The following is a 20,060-nucleotide window of genomic DNA, read 5'->3' as shown; positions in this document are numbered from 1 at the left end:
TTATTAATATGTTAAAAAATAAAAATCTTAAATAGATAAAATTGCATTTATATTTTAATATAAAAATAACGATTAGAAATGTTATAACTTCATTTATAAACTATTATCTAAATTTTTATAAAAAAGTAAATGAATTATTTTAATTAATATAAAATTAAACCCAAAATATTTAAAAATAAAAAAATAACATGTGTAGATGAAATAAAAAATTTTGTCAAGTTCGATTAAAATATTTGACTTATGTGATGGTAATAGGGATTGAATGATGCTGAATTATGGGACATTTTCGATGGATTGGTCCTTATCCAATGAAGAAGATTTGAAGGAGTGATAATTTAAACAAATAGTTAGGAGGCGATTACAGTCATTCAGAAATTTTTTTTGACAGATTCGAACTCTACCCTCGTTAGAAGAATTTATCAACTTTTAGCAAAGATTGGACATTCAGTCATGCAACACATCCCTAGAAAGTCTAATATAATTTCTAGTTGTATGGCAAAATTGACTTTTGATACAACTCAAAATCTGACAGCGTTTGAAGAGATCTCAAGGGAGGTGTTACAATTTCTCCTATTGTTAAAGTAAGTGTTAACCTTACTCAAAAGACTTCGATATAATTAGTTTGTTTTCAGTTTTTTTTTCACCAAAAAGAAAAAATAAAAGAATTTAATTAATTTTATTTAATGCAAATAAACTTCCGCAATGAAATATTAAATTTTTAAAATTAAAATTATTTAGACTCCGGTTTTTCAGCTAATAAGAAAATCTAATATATCATACAATAAATTACGTCAACTGTCAAAATTTAATATTATTTAATATTTCTGTAAATTTAATTTACTAGGAGAAAACAATTAATATTTTATATTATATTATTTTACAAAATAATACTTAAGTTATTAAAATTAGATTTACCTGACAAAAGTATAAACATAAAAGTATACAATATAATAAAATATTTAGTAATTATAATATAGTATTTGATTTAAAATAATATTTAGAAATTGCTTATTATTCATAAAATTAATTATAGTTTTCATGTTGAAGTATGTACATTAAAGAATGTACATTGGCACAAGAACCATGCCAACTAGGCAAACTTTCTTTATGGGCAAGAATACCTTGTTATAAAATATATACTAGTTTTTTCGCACGGGTTTATTATTTATATAAAAATTTGAAATATAATATACTTGTAATATTTTGAAAATATTATTTATAAATTTTCTGGAAAATATTAAAATTTAAATAATTGTAAAATTGTTTTATACTTAAAAGATGTTATTATATTTAATTGTTGCATGCGATTATATTATTTTGTAAAATGTGTTGAGATTTTAGTTTTAAATTTTAATTATAATTTAATGTGTAATGTTTAAACTTGTCTATTATTATTAATGGCAAAAAATTACAATTAAAATTTAATTTTTAAAAAACACCCATATCCTACATTTACGCATGATAAAATTCAAATTTCAATGCTAAAAGTCTCAAAACCTCGGAGCCATTCAATTATTCCCTTCTCAAACCAAACTTGAATAAAAGCTCATAACCAACTCAAATACAAAAACAACTTTGATCGAAAACCCATTTAACCAAATCACACCGGTTTTCAACTAATTTTAAATCGAGTTATGCTCGCTCCTAAGAAAAACTATGAGAAAAGCTAATGGTTTTTCAACATGAAAATTATCCTCAAATTATTCGAAACCCTAAGTTCATGAGAATAAATTACTTTGAAATACAAGTAATTGTAGTAAAAACCAAACTCATTGCACCATTTTATCCCCTTCTTTAAGCCGCTATTCTAATAGTATTCTCCTAAAATGCCATATCAAACGACCTTTTTCTCCGTTGCCAGTTAAAGTTCTAGATCGAAAAAAGAAAGTACCTAGATTTGAAGTTTATGAGATGGGGAAGATCGTTAAGAGCTGAAAACTTTGGACAGTTTGTTCCAGTCAGCGGTGCTGAGAGCTTCGGACAGTTTGTCCCAGTCGGCAGTGCCAATAGCTTCGGATAGTTTGCTCCAGTCCGAGGGGTCGATGTTGGGAGTTACAACAGCAGCACCTACAGCAAATGCAACGACCAAGAAGGCCAAAGCTTTTAAGCATCCATGGCCACGTGATAGCTTTCCCGATATGTGCTTACAATACTTGTCTGCTTCTTGGAACAGTGACTGTCTCACAGCATCAGCTCCGTTGCTCATTGCTTTTTCGTTCTGAAAATGGAGAAAAGGAAAAATGATAATCAGATTATAATATATCCTAAGTGACTTTGAGAAATATTATGTCATATAGTTGCATTATTTATCGGAAACTAAGCGGATGATTTGGCAAAAATTCATATGGTATTGGTTATTTCTAGCTATGTTGCCTCGACTCTTTATTTTTATTGAAATATCCATGTCCAACACATATTTAGACAAGGTATGGAAATATAACACTCCAAAAACCCTTAAAATACATGAAAAATAATAAAACATGGAAAATATATGTATGACATATAACCGAGACCAATAGAGTTGAGGAAAAGAACTGAAAAATACCAAAATCCAATTCGAACAGTTATCACCCAAATATATTCAATGCAGTTTGGCTTTCAGCTCACAAGTAAAAAGCCACAATTATTCAAAACGACCGGATTTTATTTTTATTTAATTTGTAATTAGTTTTAACTTTTTTATGATAGAAAAAATAATTTATGCTGAAATTTCTATTTTTTTTCCAAACCAATCCAATCCAGACCGAACTGTGACTGACAAACCTGAGTCTGATTAACATAGATTTGTAGCACAATAAGCTATGTTAGTCTAACTTTTCAATTTTCAAGTACCCTATACCCATGTCAGACACACATTCAAACAAGGGTTCAAGGATATGACTTTTCAAATACATGAAGAAGCTTAGAAAAAACAGAATATACCAATGTCGCACAAATATCTGTGTCAGACACACCTGAGTTATAGATAGTAAGTACCTTGTTTCTAAAATTCTTGACAGTTTCCCTCAAAGGATCAAGAGTAGTAAGTTTTGCCGAGTGTTGTTTCCAATCCTCCGAAAGTCTTCTAAGAACAGCAACACTTGCTTCTAGATTGTCAAGATAAGCCTTCTCCTATTCACACCAAGGAATAGATAAAAAAAATAAATCAGTAGGAAGCTTCTTCTACTTCGTAAAAGTGCTTCGAGAAACAAAATAGCTTATAGCTCACCCAAATCCTGTAGCATTCGGCATTCTGGTTCAAAGACCATATGACTATTCCGGCTGCTTCTTTGGACAACTCAGGAGTGCCTGTTTGAAAATGACATTGAAACTACCATTAGAACAAAGTGGAGGAAGGGAGAAGAGGGGGGGAGATTTCGAATTATAAACTTACCGTCACCGGCCGCTTTGAAAGCAAAATGAAATATCTGCACAGACACTTGTTTCATCGCTTTGCTTCCGTGAGAACCAGCAAGACCCACTTCCTTTACTGTGGGATATATGGCCTCAAACCTTTCAGTCGCCTGCACACCATTACCATAACTTACAAGAAAGTTGGGAAATAATAATAGTTTCAAATCTGATCAATGACATAACAAATGCAGAGAGTTGAACTCTTAATCTAACCTTTACTCTAGACGAAGAAGCAGGGAAGGTAACTCGCATTAGAATCTCAAATGAAGCCGGCGGCACCAAACGCTCCCCTTTCCTAACTGCGGCATTTACTAAAATTGTCCGAGCTTTTGAGGCAGATAATATCCTTTGTCAAGGGGGGAAAGAATTTAATAAGCCTCATTCATATCGATTTGATACTCGATTACAAGATTAAAAAACAGACCAGAGAGGGAAAAAACCACAAACTATAGAAGCTTAATACCATTCCACTAGTTGTAAAATTAGATCTCTGGATTGTGGATTACAGTTCTTGCCACCAACTATAGGCAAGAGGTGATGTGCCCACATGTACAGCCCCACAGCAAGATCTCCTCGGGATGCCTAGACAGTACAAAGTTGATGCATGAAAAAAGAAGCTTATCAAAGAGGAACGAGTGAGAATTTTTTTTTTGTCCAAATTCATATACCAGTTAGACTGAAGTTGTATTGTGACCACTTACCTGAATTATCATCCATATAATAACAGGGAGCTTATCTTGTCCTTGATATTTCGATTCTTCTCTCAGCTTTGGCAATACACTAATTAGGGCATCGGGTTTACGCCGCAATACCATTGCTAATGCCACAAATATACCAACCTGCATAACGCAGTTAATCAAGGTCAGTTTGAGGTGGACCATATTTCTTGCCAAAAGTGCTTTTGAACTCACAAAGCTATACACAATAATACCAAAAACTCCACGATCACATGCGAAAGCAACAAACAAAAGCAAAAAAGAAAGAAAAAGATTCTGAAGTTCATTGAATGAAATGAAATTTAAGCTCCCAACAGTTAAAAAAGCAAATGTCAAAGCATAAACAGTTCATCTCCCAAATCTATCACGTTACCATTATTCAAAAGAAAATACACACTAAGTGCCGCTTAGTACACAATAATACCAAAACCTCCACGGATCACATATGAAAGCAACAAACAAAAGCGAAAAAGAAAGAAAAAGATTCTCAAGTTCAGTGAATGAAATGAAATTTAAGCTCCCAACAGTTAAAAAAGCAAATGTCAAAGCATAAACAGTTCATCTCCCAAATCTATCACGTTACCATTATTCAAAAGAAAATACACACTAAGTGCTGCTTAGCTTGCACATCAGTAAGGGACACTTTTTATAAAACTGTTTTGACAAATTATGAGGAAGTAATCCACTGTTCACGAATTGTTTATTGTAAAGATACAGCATTCAAAATTTATGGTATTCAATCCAATTACTTTCCATTTCTGGCTAAAAACCTTTTCCATTGACATATATTACAATCACTCGCATGGTATTATATGCTCTGCAGATATCTGTTTTTTTCAGTTGTATCAAACTTATATTCGCATATCTGTTCATTTCACTAGTAACACAAGGGGGCTTATATTTTACGCAGACTATTATAACAATAATGTTATCCAGCAGAATCATGCATAAGATGTAAAAACCAATACATATCTGATACCTGAAAGCAAATAACAAATATCAGCTCAACAGCATCAAACACCAGAATAATAGACGAAAATCCAAAGAAAAATAACCAATTTAACAGCAAAACTGCCAATAAGTTACCTTAGACTTCGAGGATGGTTGTTGCACGCTTTTTTTGGAGCCCTTAGCACTTGCTTGTTGGGCCACCAAATCCTCAAGAATGATGTCCAAAGACCATAAGACAAAAAAACCAAGTGCCTCAAGGGATTGTTGGCTGATCCAATCAGCTGAAGTCTTATAAACATCATCAGAAATATGTGAAAGAGGTATCTGTAAAACAATAAATTAACTACTTTGGTCAGAAAAAATGAATCTCAAAAGTTCTGCAAAGATTAGCCAGGTCAGGTAGTCCAAAACTTCAAATGATCCAAGAGTGAGGCACGTGCATACCAATGTTGGATGACACCCAAGTTCAATTAATTGGCCCCTAGATACAAACTGACCTCAACAAGGACAAAAAAGTTGTTCATCTTGAACGGCTACTTCTATTACTTATACCAACATAATACACGCGTGAGCTCATTTACTCACAAAATATAGTTGCATTATTTAACTGATTCGTTATTTATCAATTGCTAAATTATCCTTTAACTTTTTTACAGTCATCATATGAACCATATACAAATCCAGAAAGCGCTAATTCATGATTGTTTTTAATACCATTCTATGAATTTATATAATACATGTAAACAATGTAAACCACCTAAACCAGAAAAGCAGTTTAACTGCCTCCTCACTAAAGAAAACTAATCACTCCTGTTTAAATCAATTCAAATAGTGGATTTTTTTAACTACACGTTAAATATAAAAATTAACATGAAAATGAGATCGAGATGGTGCAATGAGAATTCACTATCAGTCAGTTTTTATCACAATCATGCAGATAAAATTTTTAAAGAATCCCAATTATATTTCCTACGAAAATCACTGATAATAACACATTTTATGCAATCCACAAAGCATTCTTTGAAAAAAGTATTCAATTTAACCATTCAAACGTGCAAGAAATTATGTTTGATGCGATCGACACATAAATTCAAACTTCCAGTTCTGATTAAATAACAAAACTAAAAAGAAGAAAGTAAGTAAAAACTCACATCTGCAAGCTTGGTAATGGTACTCTCCCTGAACATCTTCATCCAAGGAAACTGCCCCGCTACCACTTCCTGAAATGCCTTACCATAAAAATTCGCAAATTTCTGCATTTGGATTTCCTGTTGTTCGCCATTCAATTCCTAATTTAAAAAATCAATGAAAAGAAATTAGATAATCAGTTTATTTCTCAAACAAAAAAACGAAATCTATCATTGTTCCACGCTTACAGCGAGATGAACCGAGAGAAAAGCTGGATCGATCTTCGCAGCCGCCTCAGCAACCGTAACCTTAGGCTTCTTCGGCTTCTTTTGCTTCACTTTCTTTTCCACCTCAGCCGGCTTTCCATTAGGTTTAACACCTTCCAGATCACTATCATCATCATCATCGAGATCCGATCTGTTATTCTTAACCTTAGCATCGGCATCAATGACATCAGCAGCGTAAGCTCTTTGAGCTTCAAGGATCCGGCGGCGGCGATCCTCAGACTGTTGCTCGAGGGAATGGAAAACGTTAGGACCGCCGTTAGTTAGGGTTCCGTTAAGGCGGGTAAGGTTAGGCTTTTCTGGATCGGCCTTGGATTTGGTCTTACGTTGGCGTTTAGGATACGAAACCTTTTGCCAACCGTGGTCGGTGTGGTTGGCGCCGCCGTTGGAGGCGGCGGTTTCGTGAACTTCGTGGAGATCGACAGAGTCCATAATTAGAAAACGGTGGTGTAAAAATTAAAGAGAGAGGATTACAATGGAAAGAAAGGGAAGAAATGGAGGGTAATAAACAGAACAGTGCTAATAAATAAGTAAATAAATAAAATTAATTAATTAATAAGGAAATAAATAAATAAAATTAATTAAGCAGCGAAATGTACGTAAAAAACTGTTTTGCATGCCAATGGGTCTAACCGCTTTTCCTGGATCGGTATTTTTTTCCATTTTGAGTTATCGGTTGAGTTTAAGTTTTTATGTTTTTTTTTTTATAGTTTTTATAAACTTATATTAATTTTAATAATTTTTACATTTTTTATTATTTTTTAAGAATTTCAATACATTTTTTAAAATTTTAAATATCTTCAATAAATTTTATTACTCTTATAAATTTTATAATTTATAAATTTATATTAATTTTAATAACTTTATATCAATTTAGTTTTTTCAATATTTTTTATTCTTTATATTGTTTTTATAATTTTTATGATCTTTTAAATATTTTTATGAGAAAATATTGTATTAAACCATAAGTTATCACATATAATCATCGGGTTGATTCGTCAATTCTTTTTAATGATCAACATGATCAATGATAAGAACCGTTAATAGAAGAATTTAATTGATTATTTTAATTAATGCCGGGATGATTTTATATTTTTCTTAAAGGTATTTATATATATATATATATATATAAGTCGTTAAAATTTAATTATTTATAAAAATTAAACAAAAATCCATTCAAGTCTTTATCACATAATTGAAAATTAGGGAGAAAATACAACAAAATTTATACCATTTTCGACTCTTTCGATAGAAATTTTCGAAGTATCATCCGTTTAAAATCAATAAATCCTTTAACAAGTTCGATATTATTCACAATAGGGATTTTATTTTTCAACTTTGTAGAAAACCCAAGAGTTTGAGGCTATGAAACCACACACGTTCAACAATAGTATATAAAGACATGGATTCAAACCCGATACTTCCCCTCTATTGAATTCACCACTTTTTTAAGTAATCTTAAGCTCTCTTAGACTATCCATAAAATCGAGAGACAAAATCCTCATAAGAGACAATCCCATACATATTATGAATCAGTCAATTTCGAGTAAATGATACTTCAATTACTTCTTCTAAAATAATCGAAAATCCAACAACAAATTTAAAATCCAATCAAGAAATAAAAATTAAAAAAAATAAATAATGAATTAATGGCAATAAATTTTTAAGGTTGAGGGATTTATTAATCCCAATTCCCTTCCCAGTTGCTTTCCTAGAAATTGCTTCATTGGTCCTTCCATTATTTTCTATTTTCTTCTCAGTGCTTGGCTTCTTGCATAGCATGAAATTCCTTGCCCGTATTGATCCAATTGCCTCCCAGGGACTCAATGCTACAAATAATTAAAAAAAAACCCCCCACAAAAACACATCAAAATCATAAATAACCCCTCACACATTCCTATTAAATTATTTTTTAACTAAATTAATTTTTAGAATAGTCAAATTACTTTTTAATAAAAATACTAATTAAAATAAGGTGGGTGAAAAATACATGTGACTTGTCACACAAACATTGTTAAAAATTAATGTTTTAATTATTATTTTTGTTAAAAAATTGTTTGACTCTTTTAAAAATTTAATATTAAATTTAGCTAAAAATAAAGACTAATTTGATAAAATTTGTAAATATTAAGGACTAAATTCATCATTATATTTTTTTTCAAAATTTCAGGTATTTAGATTGTTTAGAACATATGACATACCTATATTCCAATATGCTAAATAATTCAAGCAAATTGAATAATCAGAATAATATAACTTCAAAATATATAAACCCTACGAATTTTTATTCTAGAGATTAACATGGTAAATAACAATTCAAGAAAATGAATAATCTGGGTAAAAAATTGTTTCAGTCCTTCTCAATTTCGATATTAAACAAATTAGTTCATCTTAAAAAGTTTTAAAAATAATTTTAAGTAAACAATTCAGTATCAACGGATTAAATTGACAAAATATATAAACATTAAGGATTAAATTTATTGTTATACAAATTACAATCAAAATTATGAACCGAGTTAGATGTTTATTTTCAAAATTGAAAGGATCAAATTACTCCAATTAGCTAATTTCAAATTTGAGAGTGTAAAAGTCTTTTTACCAATAATCTGCTCATTTAAACTTCAAAGTTCATGCCAAAAATCCAAAAATAAACAAATCCCAGTGAAAAATTACTAATAAAAAAGCGATAAAATTCAAGTGTGATTTCAATGAACTTACCGTCTGATCCAACACTAGGGGAATAAAGAAGAAACTCATTAAGATCCGATCCAAGAACAGGTAACGACCTTCACGAGCATATGATTTCAAAGCAATATCAATAACAGTACCAACCAGTTCTCCTTCATTAACAACGAACCGGATCGGACCGGAGCTTCCCAAAACAGAGACGCTAATCAATAACTTATTGCCTTTACAACCCTGATTCTTCTTCTGCTCATTGTGAACCATCTTTTTTTCAAAAAATCCACTAAAAATCGCGACGAAAAACAATGGGTTTCTTTTATTTTTTTCAAAAAAAACAAACAAAACAGGGTTTATGGATCGAGGCCGATGCAATGATAATACCAGCCTTGTTTACAAGAACAGATAGTGCTCGCCCTTGAATTACGAAGGGAGAGCATTAAATTACTGTCTCTTTGATTCGTTTCCACCATTCACAAATGATGTTTTAGAGCTTAAACAAACAAACAAACAAAAAACAATTGGGCGATGAGGTGATTTTTTTGAAGAAGGTTTGTGAGAGTATTTAAGAACAAGAGATTTGTTTTTAGAATGTGGGTAAAAAGGGTTTTCATTTTGAGAGGCTGGCTTTGTTAATATGGTTTATTTTCTTTAATTATGGCCCAAGTATGTTATTATTTGTTTTTAATATTGTTTATTTGTTTTAGTTTATTTTTTGTTTAATTTGAGTTTTAATCCTTCAATTATGTTAAAATTTAGGATTTAATCCTTCTAGTTTAATTTTGGCTTATGTCACTATTTTGCCCTTGAATTATCATTTGTATCTAAACCATCATTTTCATCTCAGTTTACCCCCAAAAATAAAAAATGGCAATAAGAATGTGACACGAGACATATTCTTATTGGACGCATGTAATTTCAAGGTAAAATTGGATGAAAATGATAGTTTAGGTACAAAAAATGGGACAAAAAAATGTTTAGACACTAAAGTAGGGAAACAAAGTATAATTCAAGGGTCAAATGTGACTTAAGCCTTTAATTTTCTTTGTGTTATTAGCCTTTTCGAATTGACTAGTGGTGTAATCCAGCCCGAATACAGTCAAGCTCAAGTTCGAGCTTGACTCGAAATTTGGAGCTCAATACTTAGCTTGAATTTGATCAAACATCTATTTTTAAGCTTGAGCTCAACTCAATATATAATTAAGTTACTCGTGCTAGACTCGATAATTTGGCTTAGGATTAATAATATAGGTTAAGGGTAGTATATGAAAAGCTTGATAAGGTTCATGAGACGTTGAGTCGAGTATTTCTAAGCTTAAATTCAGCTCAACCAATAGCTTGAGTTCAACTCAATAAATACTAAATCAAGTTTGAATTGTTTTACTAGAACTTGAGTAGTTTGTGAGCACCAATATCCCATTTACACCCTAGTGATGACTAGAATTGTTCATAGGCTGGGTTAGGCTAAGGCTCGATTCCAAAAAAATATTTCATGCCTAGGCTTGTTTTTGGGCCGACCTAGCTCACCTAGAAAGCCCATTTTTCTGTTAAAAAATAATAAAATATTAAAAATATACATTTAATTGATATTTTATATATTTTTAATTAATTTTAAATTTTAAAATAAAATTTATTATTTAAATTGAATTCGAGTTAAACTGGACTAGCGGGCTACCCGACCTTTAGACAAGTCTAATGATAACGAGAATTCATTTTATTTCTAAACAACCTATGTAATTTATTGGTTGAATATAGTTGACTAGTTCATCACATGAACTTAACTTTTTGGTCAAATAACAGTAAAAAATTGATTTCATCACTTTAATAGTTGAAAAGAGTGGGTTATCAATTTGGACTTCCCAATCTAAAATCATGAAAATACAAATCAATTTATACCAATTTAAAGTATAAAGATTAATTCTCACATTTCAACTAGGGGCAAGCAAGGGCATTGTTTCACGGACCGCATATGGGAGCCGAGAATGGGGCCTTTTTATTTAAGTATTTGAACTATTCAAAAGTTTTTATCTAAGTCACTGAACTATTCGAAAGTTTTTATTTAAGTTATTGGGTTGTTAAATAAATCCTTCTTAAAAAGTTCTGGCTAGCAAGCTCTAAGCGATAATTCAATGATTAGTACAGTGAATCAGTACCCATCAATAAGTAAAATAACACACCTTAGATCCAAGTCAATTTGATGGTCAATGTCAGAAATCAGGGAAGAAAGTTGTTTGAATTTTGGTTCGTAGATTCATGACGTTCAAAGTCGTTTCACTAAAAAAAGCTAAATTATAGAAGAGAAGGGGAATGAGAGCTTTTGATTGGTGTAGGCGATAGGAATAGACAAGGCTATACAACAGTGATTTTAACCGCCTAATGACTTAAATGAAAAATTTTGAATAGTTCAATGATCATTTTGTAACATTTTAAAGTTGAATAACCAAAATATAAATTTACTAATAATTTAATAACATGGAGTGTAATTTACCCTAAGATTATTAAGCAATAAATGTATAACATTAAATTCAAACAACAAAACAAGTTCATAGCGAAGACATCGGCCAACCACTTAAATAAGTTTTTTTGTCCATTCTTAACGTTATTCTCTTCTTCATATATTTATAACAATGAGCTTTCGTTACATCCACAATCAAAGCAATTGATTTGATCAAATTTAAAGATATTGAGAAAAAAAAAAACACAGATTTTCTTCGATTCGATCTGATTCATTTACTCATATAATTTTATACATTATTAATTGTATTACATCGAGATTGTTTGTTCTACGGTTCTTGTTTTCTTTTTATGACAGAGTTCGAATAAAAAAACTTATTCCTTCCAACAATGTCAGACGTATTGGGATTTCTTAAAGTCATTGTCCAAAGAGGTATTAATCTTGCTATTCGCGATGCCATTACCAGTGATCCTTACGTTGTTATCCATATAGGTCAACAGGTTCGTTCGATACCTTCATTTTTCTTAACTACTTAAACTTTATTAATGAATACTCCATATATATATATACACATATTTATGAGTATGCAGGAGTGAAGGTAGAAAATTTATTTAGGGGCCGAAATTAAATTTTAATTTTTACAATAGTAAAAATATAATTTCATCATTTGAATAGTCTATATATTTATAATCTTTAAAAGATTAAATCAAATTTTTATCATTTTTAGGGGGTCAAAGTACAATTTTACCTTTATTAATTTAAAATTTAAAAAAATTAAAGAACTTAAATAAAAAAATTTCCATTTTAGGAGTCCCTGCCAACCCTGGCTACACCCCTGTGAGTATGATGTAATCCTTTAAATACATATATGTTGACTTTGTTTCTGCATGATTGATGCATGTTATTACAGGGGAAGCCAAAAATTTTATCGTGAGGGCTGAAATTGAATTACAAAATATTGAAGTGGACAAAATAAAATTTTTTATCATGTCTTTAGTTATAATAATATAAATTTTAAGGATCTAAAAGATAATTTTACCCGAATTAAGGGAAACCTAGCCTTTGAATACATAAAATTTCGTGTAATTTTTTAAATTTAAAATTAGACAAATAACCTTATTTTTCTTTTTTCTTTTTGCAGAAATTGAAGACGCATGTGATAAAAAGAAATTGCAATCCAGTTTGGAATGAAGTATTGATTTTTTCAATTAAAGATCCTAATGTTTCTATCAATTTAGTAAGTAATTAACATCCAAAATTATTTAATTATTTGCTTATGTATTTGGTTTGTTTGTAAAGCCCGCAAGATACGAACTCGGGTTTAGTTTCATTGATTCATACAATTATCGGTAATATATAAAATTTAATACTCTATTCTTTTGAATTAAAAGAAATATAATGGTCGATTGAGTCGTAACTCGATTAGTATGGGCATTGTTGTCAATGCAAGAGGACGTGGGTTCGAGTGTGCCGAAACGCATTATCCTCCTATTAATGGGTTGGGGAGAACCCATGGGTAGTTTTAAACATTCTGTTAAAAAGAGCAGATATTATCAGAACTTGTAATGAAATTGTTCAAAAAAAAAAAGTATAATGGTTAATTTATTCCTCAACGTTTATATCTTTTGCCAATTTGACATTTATCTTATTTTATCTAAATTTGATCCTTAACCTTTTAAAAACAGTCGAATTGTTGTTTTATTAATAGAAATAGCGACTAAAATGTTAAAATTTTAAACATTGTAGCTTGCATTTTGCCTTTAGACCTCATAAGTTATTTTAATTCGTTCATGCAGTTATCCTTAAAAAGTGACATTTCACCTGATATTTGGAGGCATTTGGTCGATTCAATCGATTTAATTTGTTCTTCATGTGTTGTTGTAGGCCGTTTACGACAAAGACACGTTTACATTAGATGATCAAATGGGTATGGCGGAGATCGACCTTAAACCCTACATAGCCGCTTTAAAAATGGCAAAGGGTTTGCATAATCTACCAAACAATTGCGCACTGAAACGAATACAACCGAATCAGAATAATTGCCTCGCCAATGAGAGCAGCATCATTTGGGAGAACGGCAAGATCACTCAAGACATGCGAATCAAACTAAAAAATGTCGAATGCGGAGAACTTTTGATCCAACTCGACTGGAACGAAACTCCTAATTGTAAGGGTTTGGAAAGTGAAGGTACATATGCTCGCTTTAATCATATTTATATCTATATATGTGTCCAACATATACCTGATCATGGGTTGGGCCACCCAGCTCGGCCCGAAGGCTCGCCCGAAATATGAGGGTTTGGGCAAAAATATAGGGCTAAAAAATGGGCTTGGACAAAAAAATAAGGCCCGTTTAAAAACGGGCTAGGCCTCAGGTAAGGCATTTTTTGCCCAGGCCCGGCCCGACCCGAATTCACTAAAGGACAAAAAATCTGCTCTTTTTGTTTTGTTTTTGAATGTTATTTTCTTGTTATTTTCTCCCTATTTTACTACCATTTTACTATTATGTTGCTACTATTTTGTTGTTATTGTTTGAATATTGTATAAAAATTATTTTATTATTAATTTTATTATTATTTTAAAGGCATTTGTTAATTTTGTTATTTTTTTAGAGGTATTTGCTTGTTAAGTTGCATTTTATCTTATTGTTATTTAAGTCTACATATTTTTTAAAATTTATTTCTAATTTGTTGGGAAATATTTAAAAATAATATAAAAATTAATACGGGCGGGCCGGGTCAGGCCCGAATTTTATCATTTTTATCCAAATCGGGATTGAACAAAATTTTAGGCCCATTTTTCGGGACGGGCTCGGGCTAGTAAATGAGCCTGAATTTTTAGTTGATCCCGACCCATGAGCACATCTAGTCCAACACGAGTATACTTAATTTTATTTTAATTATTTTTTTATATTTAGAGGATTATGCTGTTTGAGTTTATGTTTGTTTTTGGTGTTAGACATTACTACCTTAGAAAATTGAACAAGTTGGACTTAATTTAGATTTATATTGCCAAGGAAGTGGCGTGTGGTTTCACGGTTAAGGGTAGTGAAATCAAATTGAGCCGAGTTCGAGCTTGTAGCTTGACTTGAAATTTAGGAGTCAAAGTTTTATTCAAATTTGATTGAGTTTTGTTTTAGATAAAAATCAAACTTCATGTTAAATTAAGATTGTTTACTTAGCAAAGAATGATTTAGATTCTCATATTTAGCTTCAAACTTTATTATTTATACTTGAGCTCGAGCTAAATCGAGATTTTTCAATATTAATTTTAAAAAATCGATTAGGTTCACATGCCACTCTAGTCAATCATTAAGATGCTTGAATTAAGAAAACTTGAATTTGATTCGGTAATTACCAATTTGAGCTTAAGATTGAACAACTTGGGCTATCAATCAAGTCAAGTTCGAGCTTAGCTTGAATGGCTCGTGAGGCTTATCGAGCTCCAGTCGAGTAACAAGATCTGAATTTCGAGTTGAGCTCAAGCTTGCCAAAATTCAAGCTTGACTTAGACTCGATTACACCTCTTGATAACTCTAAACTACTCAAATTTGACTCACCAATAATATCAATCAAGCTAATTTTAAGTTTTTTCTTCGAGCCAAACCCAAATAACTTAGGAAGGTTAATTTGTTGTACTCAGTTATGCATGGGCCATGGAACCCTATTAAACCTCAGACCCACCATACAAGGAGGCATCATTGAAGTTAAAGGATTTGCTGATTGATTTTTGCTTGGGCAAGATGGCATCATCTGCTAAGTATATTATATATCACTAGTATGTATGTATGTATGTTTTTAACATGTAATTGAGCTTGAATTATGTAAATTAATCTTATAAAAGCAATCCTTTACATGATTGGTTGCAAATATACTTGTGATTTGTTTTCCTTTTTGTAAATAAAAGAATATATTTAAAGGTTAAGCAAAGTTCAGATTATTGTATATGTAAATCTCATTTTATACTGTTTATTTTTCAATGGAATCATTAATTAAGAAAAAAAATATTTTAAGATTAAATGGGTTTAAGTAGAATTGTTCAAGAAGTTACCAAATTGGTAGGGTAAAACCAAAATTTTTTACGGGCCAAAATTAAATTGTAATTTTTACGATAATAAAAATGTAATTTTATCATTTTAATAGTTTATGTCTTTATAATTTTAAAGATTTAAATCGATTTTTTATATTTTTAAAGGAACTAAAGTGAAATTTTACCTTTATTAATTTAAAATTTTCATTTTACTCATCTTGAGATATAATTTGATATTAAAACATTTTTAAAATTTAATTATAAAATAAATATTTTGTTTGGCCGAAATAAGGGTATCCACTATTAGTGGTAATGGCTAATCTTTTCACCGCGAGTGCTTTCCAAATATATAAATGATTGATCATGAAATGTGCTCCATTTCCATAGATGAGAATCGAAGCCCGATTTCATTTTAAATTTTAATATTTAATAAACAACAATACAAGCTTTCATGTTAAATTTGACACTTAGTTCCTATAATTTTCAGATTTTAAAATTTAAGTTCAATTATTAACACCGTTAAATTTGTTGGTATAATATTTTGAAATAAAAATATCTCATTGAAATCAATATAATTAAAAACTGAAGTTACAAAGAACTTAAATTTAACAAAATAATCTTAATAATATTTAACAATTAAATCTAAAATTTAAAATTAAAATATACAAAAAAATTATAAAAATTATAACGAATTCTAACTTTATATCAAATTAAAGATTAAATTAGCATAGTAAAATAACATTACCATAATTGTACTGTATAAAACTGCTACATACTGTTATTGGATCCACAAGCATTTTTAAACTACACAATAATGGGTGGAAAGTCAACAACAAAAGCTTGCTTCTTCTGCTTCTTCCTCTTCCATTGCACTATTTCCACTGATATCTTCCCTAAACAAGCTCTCCCTACAAAATCTGGGTATCTCACAGTGAATCCAGCTTCCAATTCCGCCATTTTCTACACTTTCTATGAAGCCCAAACCCCCACGTCATCTCTTTCTCAAACCCCACTTCTTATTTGGCTCCAAGGTGGTCCCGGTTGCTCTTCCATGACCGGAAATTTCTTCGAGCTTGGACCCTGGCGTGTCGTTTCTTCTTTCAGGCAAAACGTCGAACACTTGTCGCTCGAGCCAAATCCAGGTGCTTGGAATCGTTTATTCGGTTTGCTTTTTCTTGATAATCCTATTGGAACAGGGTTTAGTATAGCTTCAACACCTCAAGAGATTCCTAGAGATCAAATCTCTGTTGCTAAGCATCTGTTTGTTGCCATAACAGGGTTTATATCGTTAGACCCTTTGTTTAAGCATCGTCCGGTTTATATTACCGGCGAAAGTTATGCTGGGAAGTATGTTCCTGCAATTGGGTATTACATTTTGAAGCAAAATAATGAATTGGTAGGTTCAGAAAGGGTTAATTTGAGAGGTGTCGCCATTGGTGATGGGTTCTCTGACCCTGAAACTCAGTTAGCTACACATGGTGTTACTGCTTATTATTCTGGTTTGATTAATGATAAGCAAAGAGATGAATTAGAACAAGCTCAATGGGAAGCAATCAAGCTAGTTAAAATGGAGAAATGGAGTGAAGCAACTAATGCTAGGACAAAAGTAATGGATTTATGGCAAAACATGACAGGGTTAGCCACTTTATATGATTTCACAAAGCAAAAGCCATATCAAACAAACTTGGTCACCAAGTTTCTCAACATAAATGAGGTTAAAAAAGCATTAGGGGTGAATGAATCCATGGTGTTTGAGAGTTGTAGTGGGGTTGTAAGCGCTGCAATGCATGAAGATATGATGAAGAGTGTGAAATACATGGTGGAAGCTTTAGTGGGAAACACTAGGGTGTTGTTGTACCAAGGGTTGTATGATGTGAAAATTGGTGTGGTACCAAATGAAGCTTGGGTGAAGACAATGAAATGGGATGGGATTAGGGAGTTTTTAATGGCTGATAGAATGATTTGGAGAGTTAATGGTGAGGTTGCTGGTTATGTGCAAAAATGGGAGCACTTGACCAATGTTGTGGTTTTAGGGGCTGGTCATATTTTGCCTGCTGATCAGCCATTGAATTCTCAAGCAATGATTGAAGGTTGGGTTTTAGAGAGTGGACTCTTTGGTGGGGAGGTGAAGGATGCTTAAAACCATGCATTTAATGAACCTTATTGTAACCATAATGGGTCGGGTTATTAGGTTGAGCACTCGTTAACATCCTTGCAAACCTAATCGAGGTTTTCTTCACCTTGATCGTTGAGTGTACTGAGACTAAGAGCTGAAGTCTCTCTTTGCTCTCAATCATTGATCATAGGCTTAATTTTACGGTCTTGATAACCTATGTATTGTATGCGACGTTGATTCCCATTTGCTTGTATTTTTATTATTATTGTGAAATGAATGAATGAATTAATAATTAATAATTATATTGAAATAAAATATTATCATTTCATGAGTAACCAAAAATAAATAAATTAATAATTAAATAATAATTTTATAACTTTTCATAATTAAATAATAAAAATAAATTTAATAATAGTTGAATTTTATAACCAAATAACTCGATTTTTAAACACATTTAAAGAACAAATAATTTAAAGAAAAATAATTTGCTTTCCATATCGCTTTGTGGGTTTTGAAAGTGAAATGTTCTTTTTTTCTTTAAAGTGAAATGACTTTTGGAAAAGAAAAGGAAGTGAAATGATTTCATTGACATTAATCATTGCCCTCTCTTGAAATTCTACATTTTAATAACAAATATCATTAAAGTGAAACTGATTGATGATTAAACAAAATCAAAATGATATACAAAAATAATTTATAATATAATATAATTTTAAATTTAATATAAATATAAATATATATATTTAATATATTAATATTTTCATAAAATATATATTTTCAAAATTTAATAGTGGGCTATAGGAGTCTTATATATATATATATATTAAATTTAAAGATTTAAAAGAATGTTCAACAATATATTTTATATTCCATGTTTGTTTGCCAATAGAATCGGGAGTGGACAGAATTATTAAAAGTTATAATAATTTATTTCGTACTTTAATTTTATAAAAAAATTAATTTAATCATTTATTTAGTTTTTGTTTATTTAATTTTTAAATTTATATTTTTTATCGAATCATCTTAAAATAAATGAAAATTTTAATATTTTTAACTTTGTTGATATGACATATACATTAATATTTAATTATTTTTAAATTTTAAAATTCAAAAATATAAGAAAAATCATTAAAATTATTAAAATTATTAAAACGTATAAATATAAAAATATATTTTTAAATACTTGTAAAAATTAAAATTTAATTAAATATTAATATGTTATTCATAAGTGTATCATACCAGCCTATTAAATAGATTGAAATATTTAAAATCTAGAAGATGAGGGTCCAATGTCCATATGATAAAGCCAATAATAAGAATTTAATTTAATTTATAAAACAACAAATAACAATATAATAATGACAGCATAGAAAGTGCGGCCGCCAAATAACCACCCACCTCACGTCTGCTTAATGATCCCCTGTCGTTCGTTTTTTAATTATTTAATATTTTTATATAAATTTAAAATTATTAATTATGTTAAATAATTTTATGATAATACTTTATTGGATAAATTACACCCAAAGTCATTATACTATTAGTAAATTTACATTTTGGTTACTCAACTTTAAAAGTCACAAAATGGTTAATGAATTATTTAAAAGTTTTTGTTTAACTTGTTAAGTTTTTTTCTTTTTTAAGTCTGGCTAGTGAGTTTCAAGTGACGATTCGATGATTGGTGCGATGGATTAGTACTCATCGATGAGTAGAATAACATACCTTAGATCTAAATCGATTTGGCAACCAATGACAGAGATAGGAGAAGAACGATGTTTGAATTTTGATTTGTAGATTTGTAATATTCAAAGATGTTTCATAAAAAATTGAATTGTAGACGAGGAAGATAATGATAGCTTTCAACTGGTACAAGTAGTACGAACAGAAAATGCCATACAACAATGATTTTAAGAGGCTAGTCATGACTTAAATGAAAATTGAAAAAGCTTTGGTTTACACTCTGTTCCAATTTTGATGATCGAAATACTATTGGAACAAATAACTTGGTTTGCCGCTGAAAAAAACAGTTTTGTTCTAACTTCTATTAGAAGATAATCGAACAAAACAAGTTAAATGCAAAAGTAAATGAGCAAAGTAATGAGAAAATTAACACACGATATTTGTTAATGCATTTTGGATTCATCAATTCTATTTTGCGAAGCATCACTCGGTGAATGATTTTATTCAAAACTCGTTTTGATCACCTATTGGCTTAAGTTCAATCTATCCTTACCCAAAGAAGTAATTGCAGCCCCAACACCGACCCAAATTATTACAAATCACCCAAAAACCAAAGACAAAAATCAAAG

At 30.4% G+C, this 20,060-nt stretch overlaps 3 protein-coding genes across 3 annotated transcripts; 2 read left to right on the top strand and 1 right to left on the bottom strand.

The window, feature by feature from the left end:
• Nucleotides 1–1,512: 1,512 nt before the first annotated feature.
• LOC105780082 (uncharacterized) lies at nucleotides 1,513–6,972 on the bottom strand. The gene is made up of 10 exons (XM_012604190.2): nucleotides 6,437–6,972; nucleotides 6,212–6,349; nucleotides 5,196–5,384; nucleotides 4,095–4,232; nucleotides 3,857–3,975; nucleotides 3,607–3,739; nucleotides 3,374–3,503; nucleotides 3,209–3,288; nucleotides 2,977–3,111; nucleotides 1,513–2,218 (listed from the first exon to the last, which is right to left on the bottom strand). Exons 1-10 carry the CDS (start codon nucleotides 6,902–6,904, stop codon nucleotides 1,925–1,927), a joined length of 1,824 nt encoding a protein of 607 aa, XP_012459644.1. The 5' UTR covers nucleotides 6,905–6,972; the 3' UTR covers nucleotides 1,513–1,924.
• A 5,026-nt stretch (nucleotides 6,973–11,998) lies between these two features.
• Nucleotides 11,999–13,904, top strand: LOC105780912 (protein C2-DOMAIN ABA-RELATED 10). The gene is made up of 3 exons (XM_012605451.2): nucleotides 11,999–12,109; nucleotides 12,751–12,846; nucleotides 13,494–13,904. Exons 1-3 carry the CDS (start codon nucleotides 11,999–12,001, stop codon nucleotides 13,902–13,904), a joined length of 618 nt encoding a protein of 205 aa, XP_012460905.2.
• Nucleotides 13,905–16,422: 2,518 nt separating this feature from the next.
• LOC105780911 (serine carboxypeptidase-like 50) lies at nucleotides 16,423–18,053 on the top strand. Its single transcript, XM_012605448.2, has one exon. It carries the CDS (start codon nucleotides 16,453–16,455, stop codon nucleotides 17,776–17,778), a length of 1,326 nt encoding a protein of 441 aa, XP_012460902.1. The 5' UTR covers nucleotides 16,423–16,452; the 3' UTR covers nucleotides 17,779–18,053.
• Nucleotides 18,054–20,060: the final 2,007 nt, after the last annotated feature.

Source organism: Gossypium raimondii, chromosome 4, assembly GCF_025698545.1.
Source record: "Gossypium raimondii isolate GPD5lz chromosome 4, ASM2569854v1, whole genome shotgun sequence".
NCBI classification, from domain to species: Eukaryota; Viridiplantae; Streptophyta; class Magnoliopsida; order Malvales; family Malvaceae; genus Gossypium; species Gossypium raimondii.
Note: the sequence above shows the minus strand (reverse complement) of the source record. Positions and strands in the feature narration are given on the sequence as shown.

Coding starts and splice junctions, on each gene's coding strand:
- LOC105780912 (XM_012605451.2), top strand. CDS start 11,999: ATGTCAGACGTATTGGGATTTCTTAAAGTCATTGTCCAAAGAGGTATT. Junction 12,110..12,750: donor TTATCCATATAGGTCAACAG/GTTCGTTCGATA, acceptor TTCTTTTTGCAG/AAATTGAAGACGCATGTGAT. Junction 12,847..13,493: donor CTAATGTTTCTATCAATTTA/GTAAGTAATTAA, acceptor GTGTTGTTGTAG/GCCGTTTACGACAAAGACAC.
- LOC105780911 (XM_012605448.2), top strand. CDS start 16,453: ATGGGTGGAAAGTCAACAACAAAAGCTTGCTTCTTCTGCTTCTTCCTC.
- LOC105780082 (XM_012604190.2), bottom strand. CDS start 6,904: ATGGACTCTGTCGATCTCCACGAAGTTCACGAAACCGCCGCCTCCAAC. Junction 6,350..6,436: donor TTCTCTCGGTTCATCTCGCT/GTAAGCGTGGAA, acceptor TTTTTAAATTAG/GAATTGAATGGCGAACAACA. Junction 3,289..3,373: donor TTTCAAAGCGGCCGGTGACG/GTAAGTTTATAA, acceptor ATTTTCAAACAG/GCACTCCTGAGTTGTCCAAA.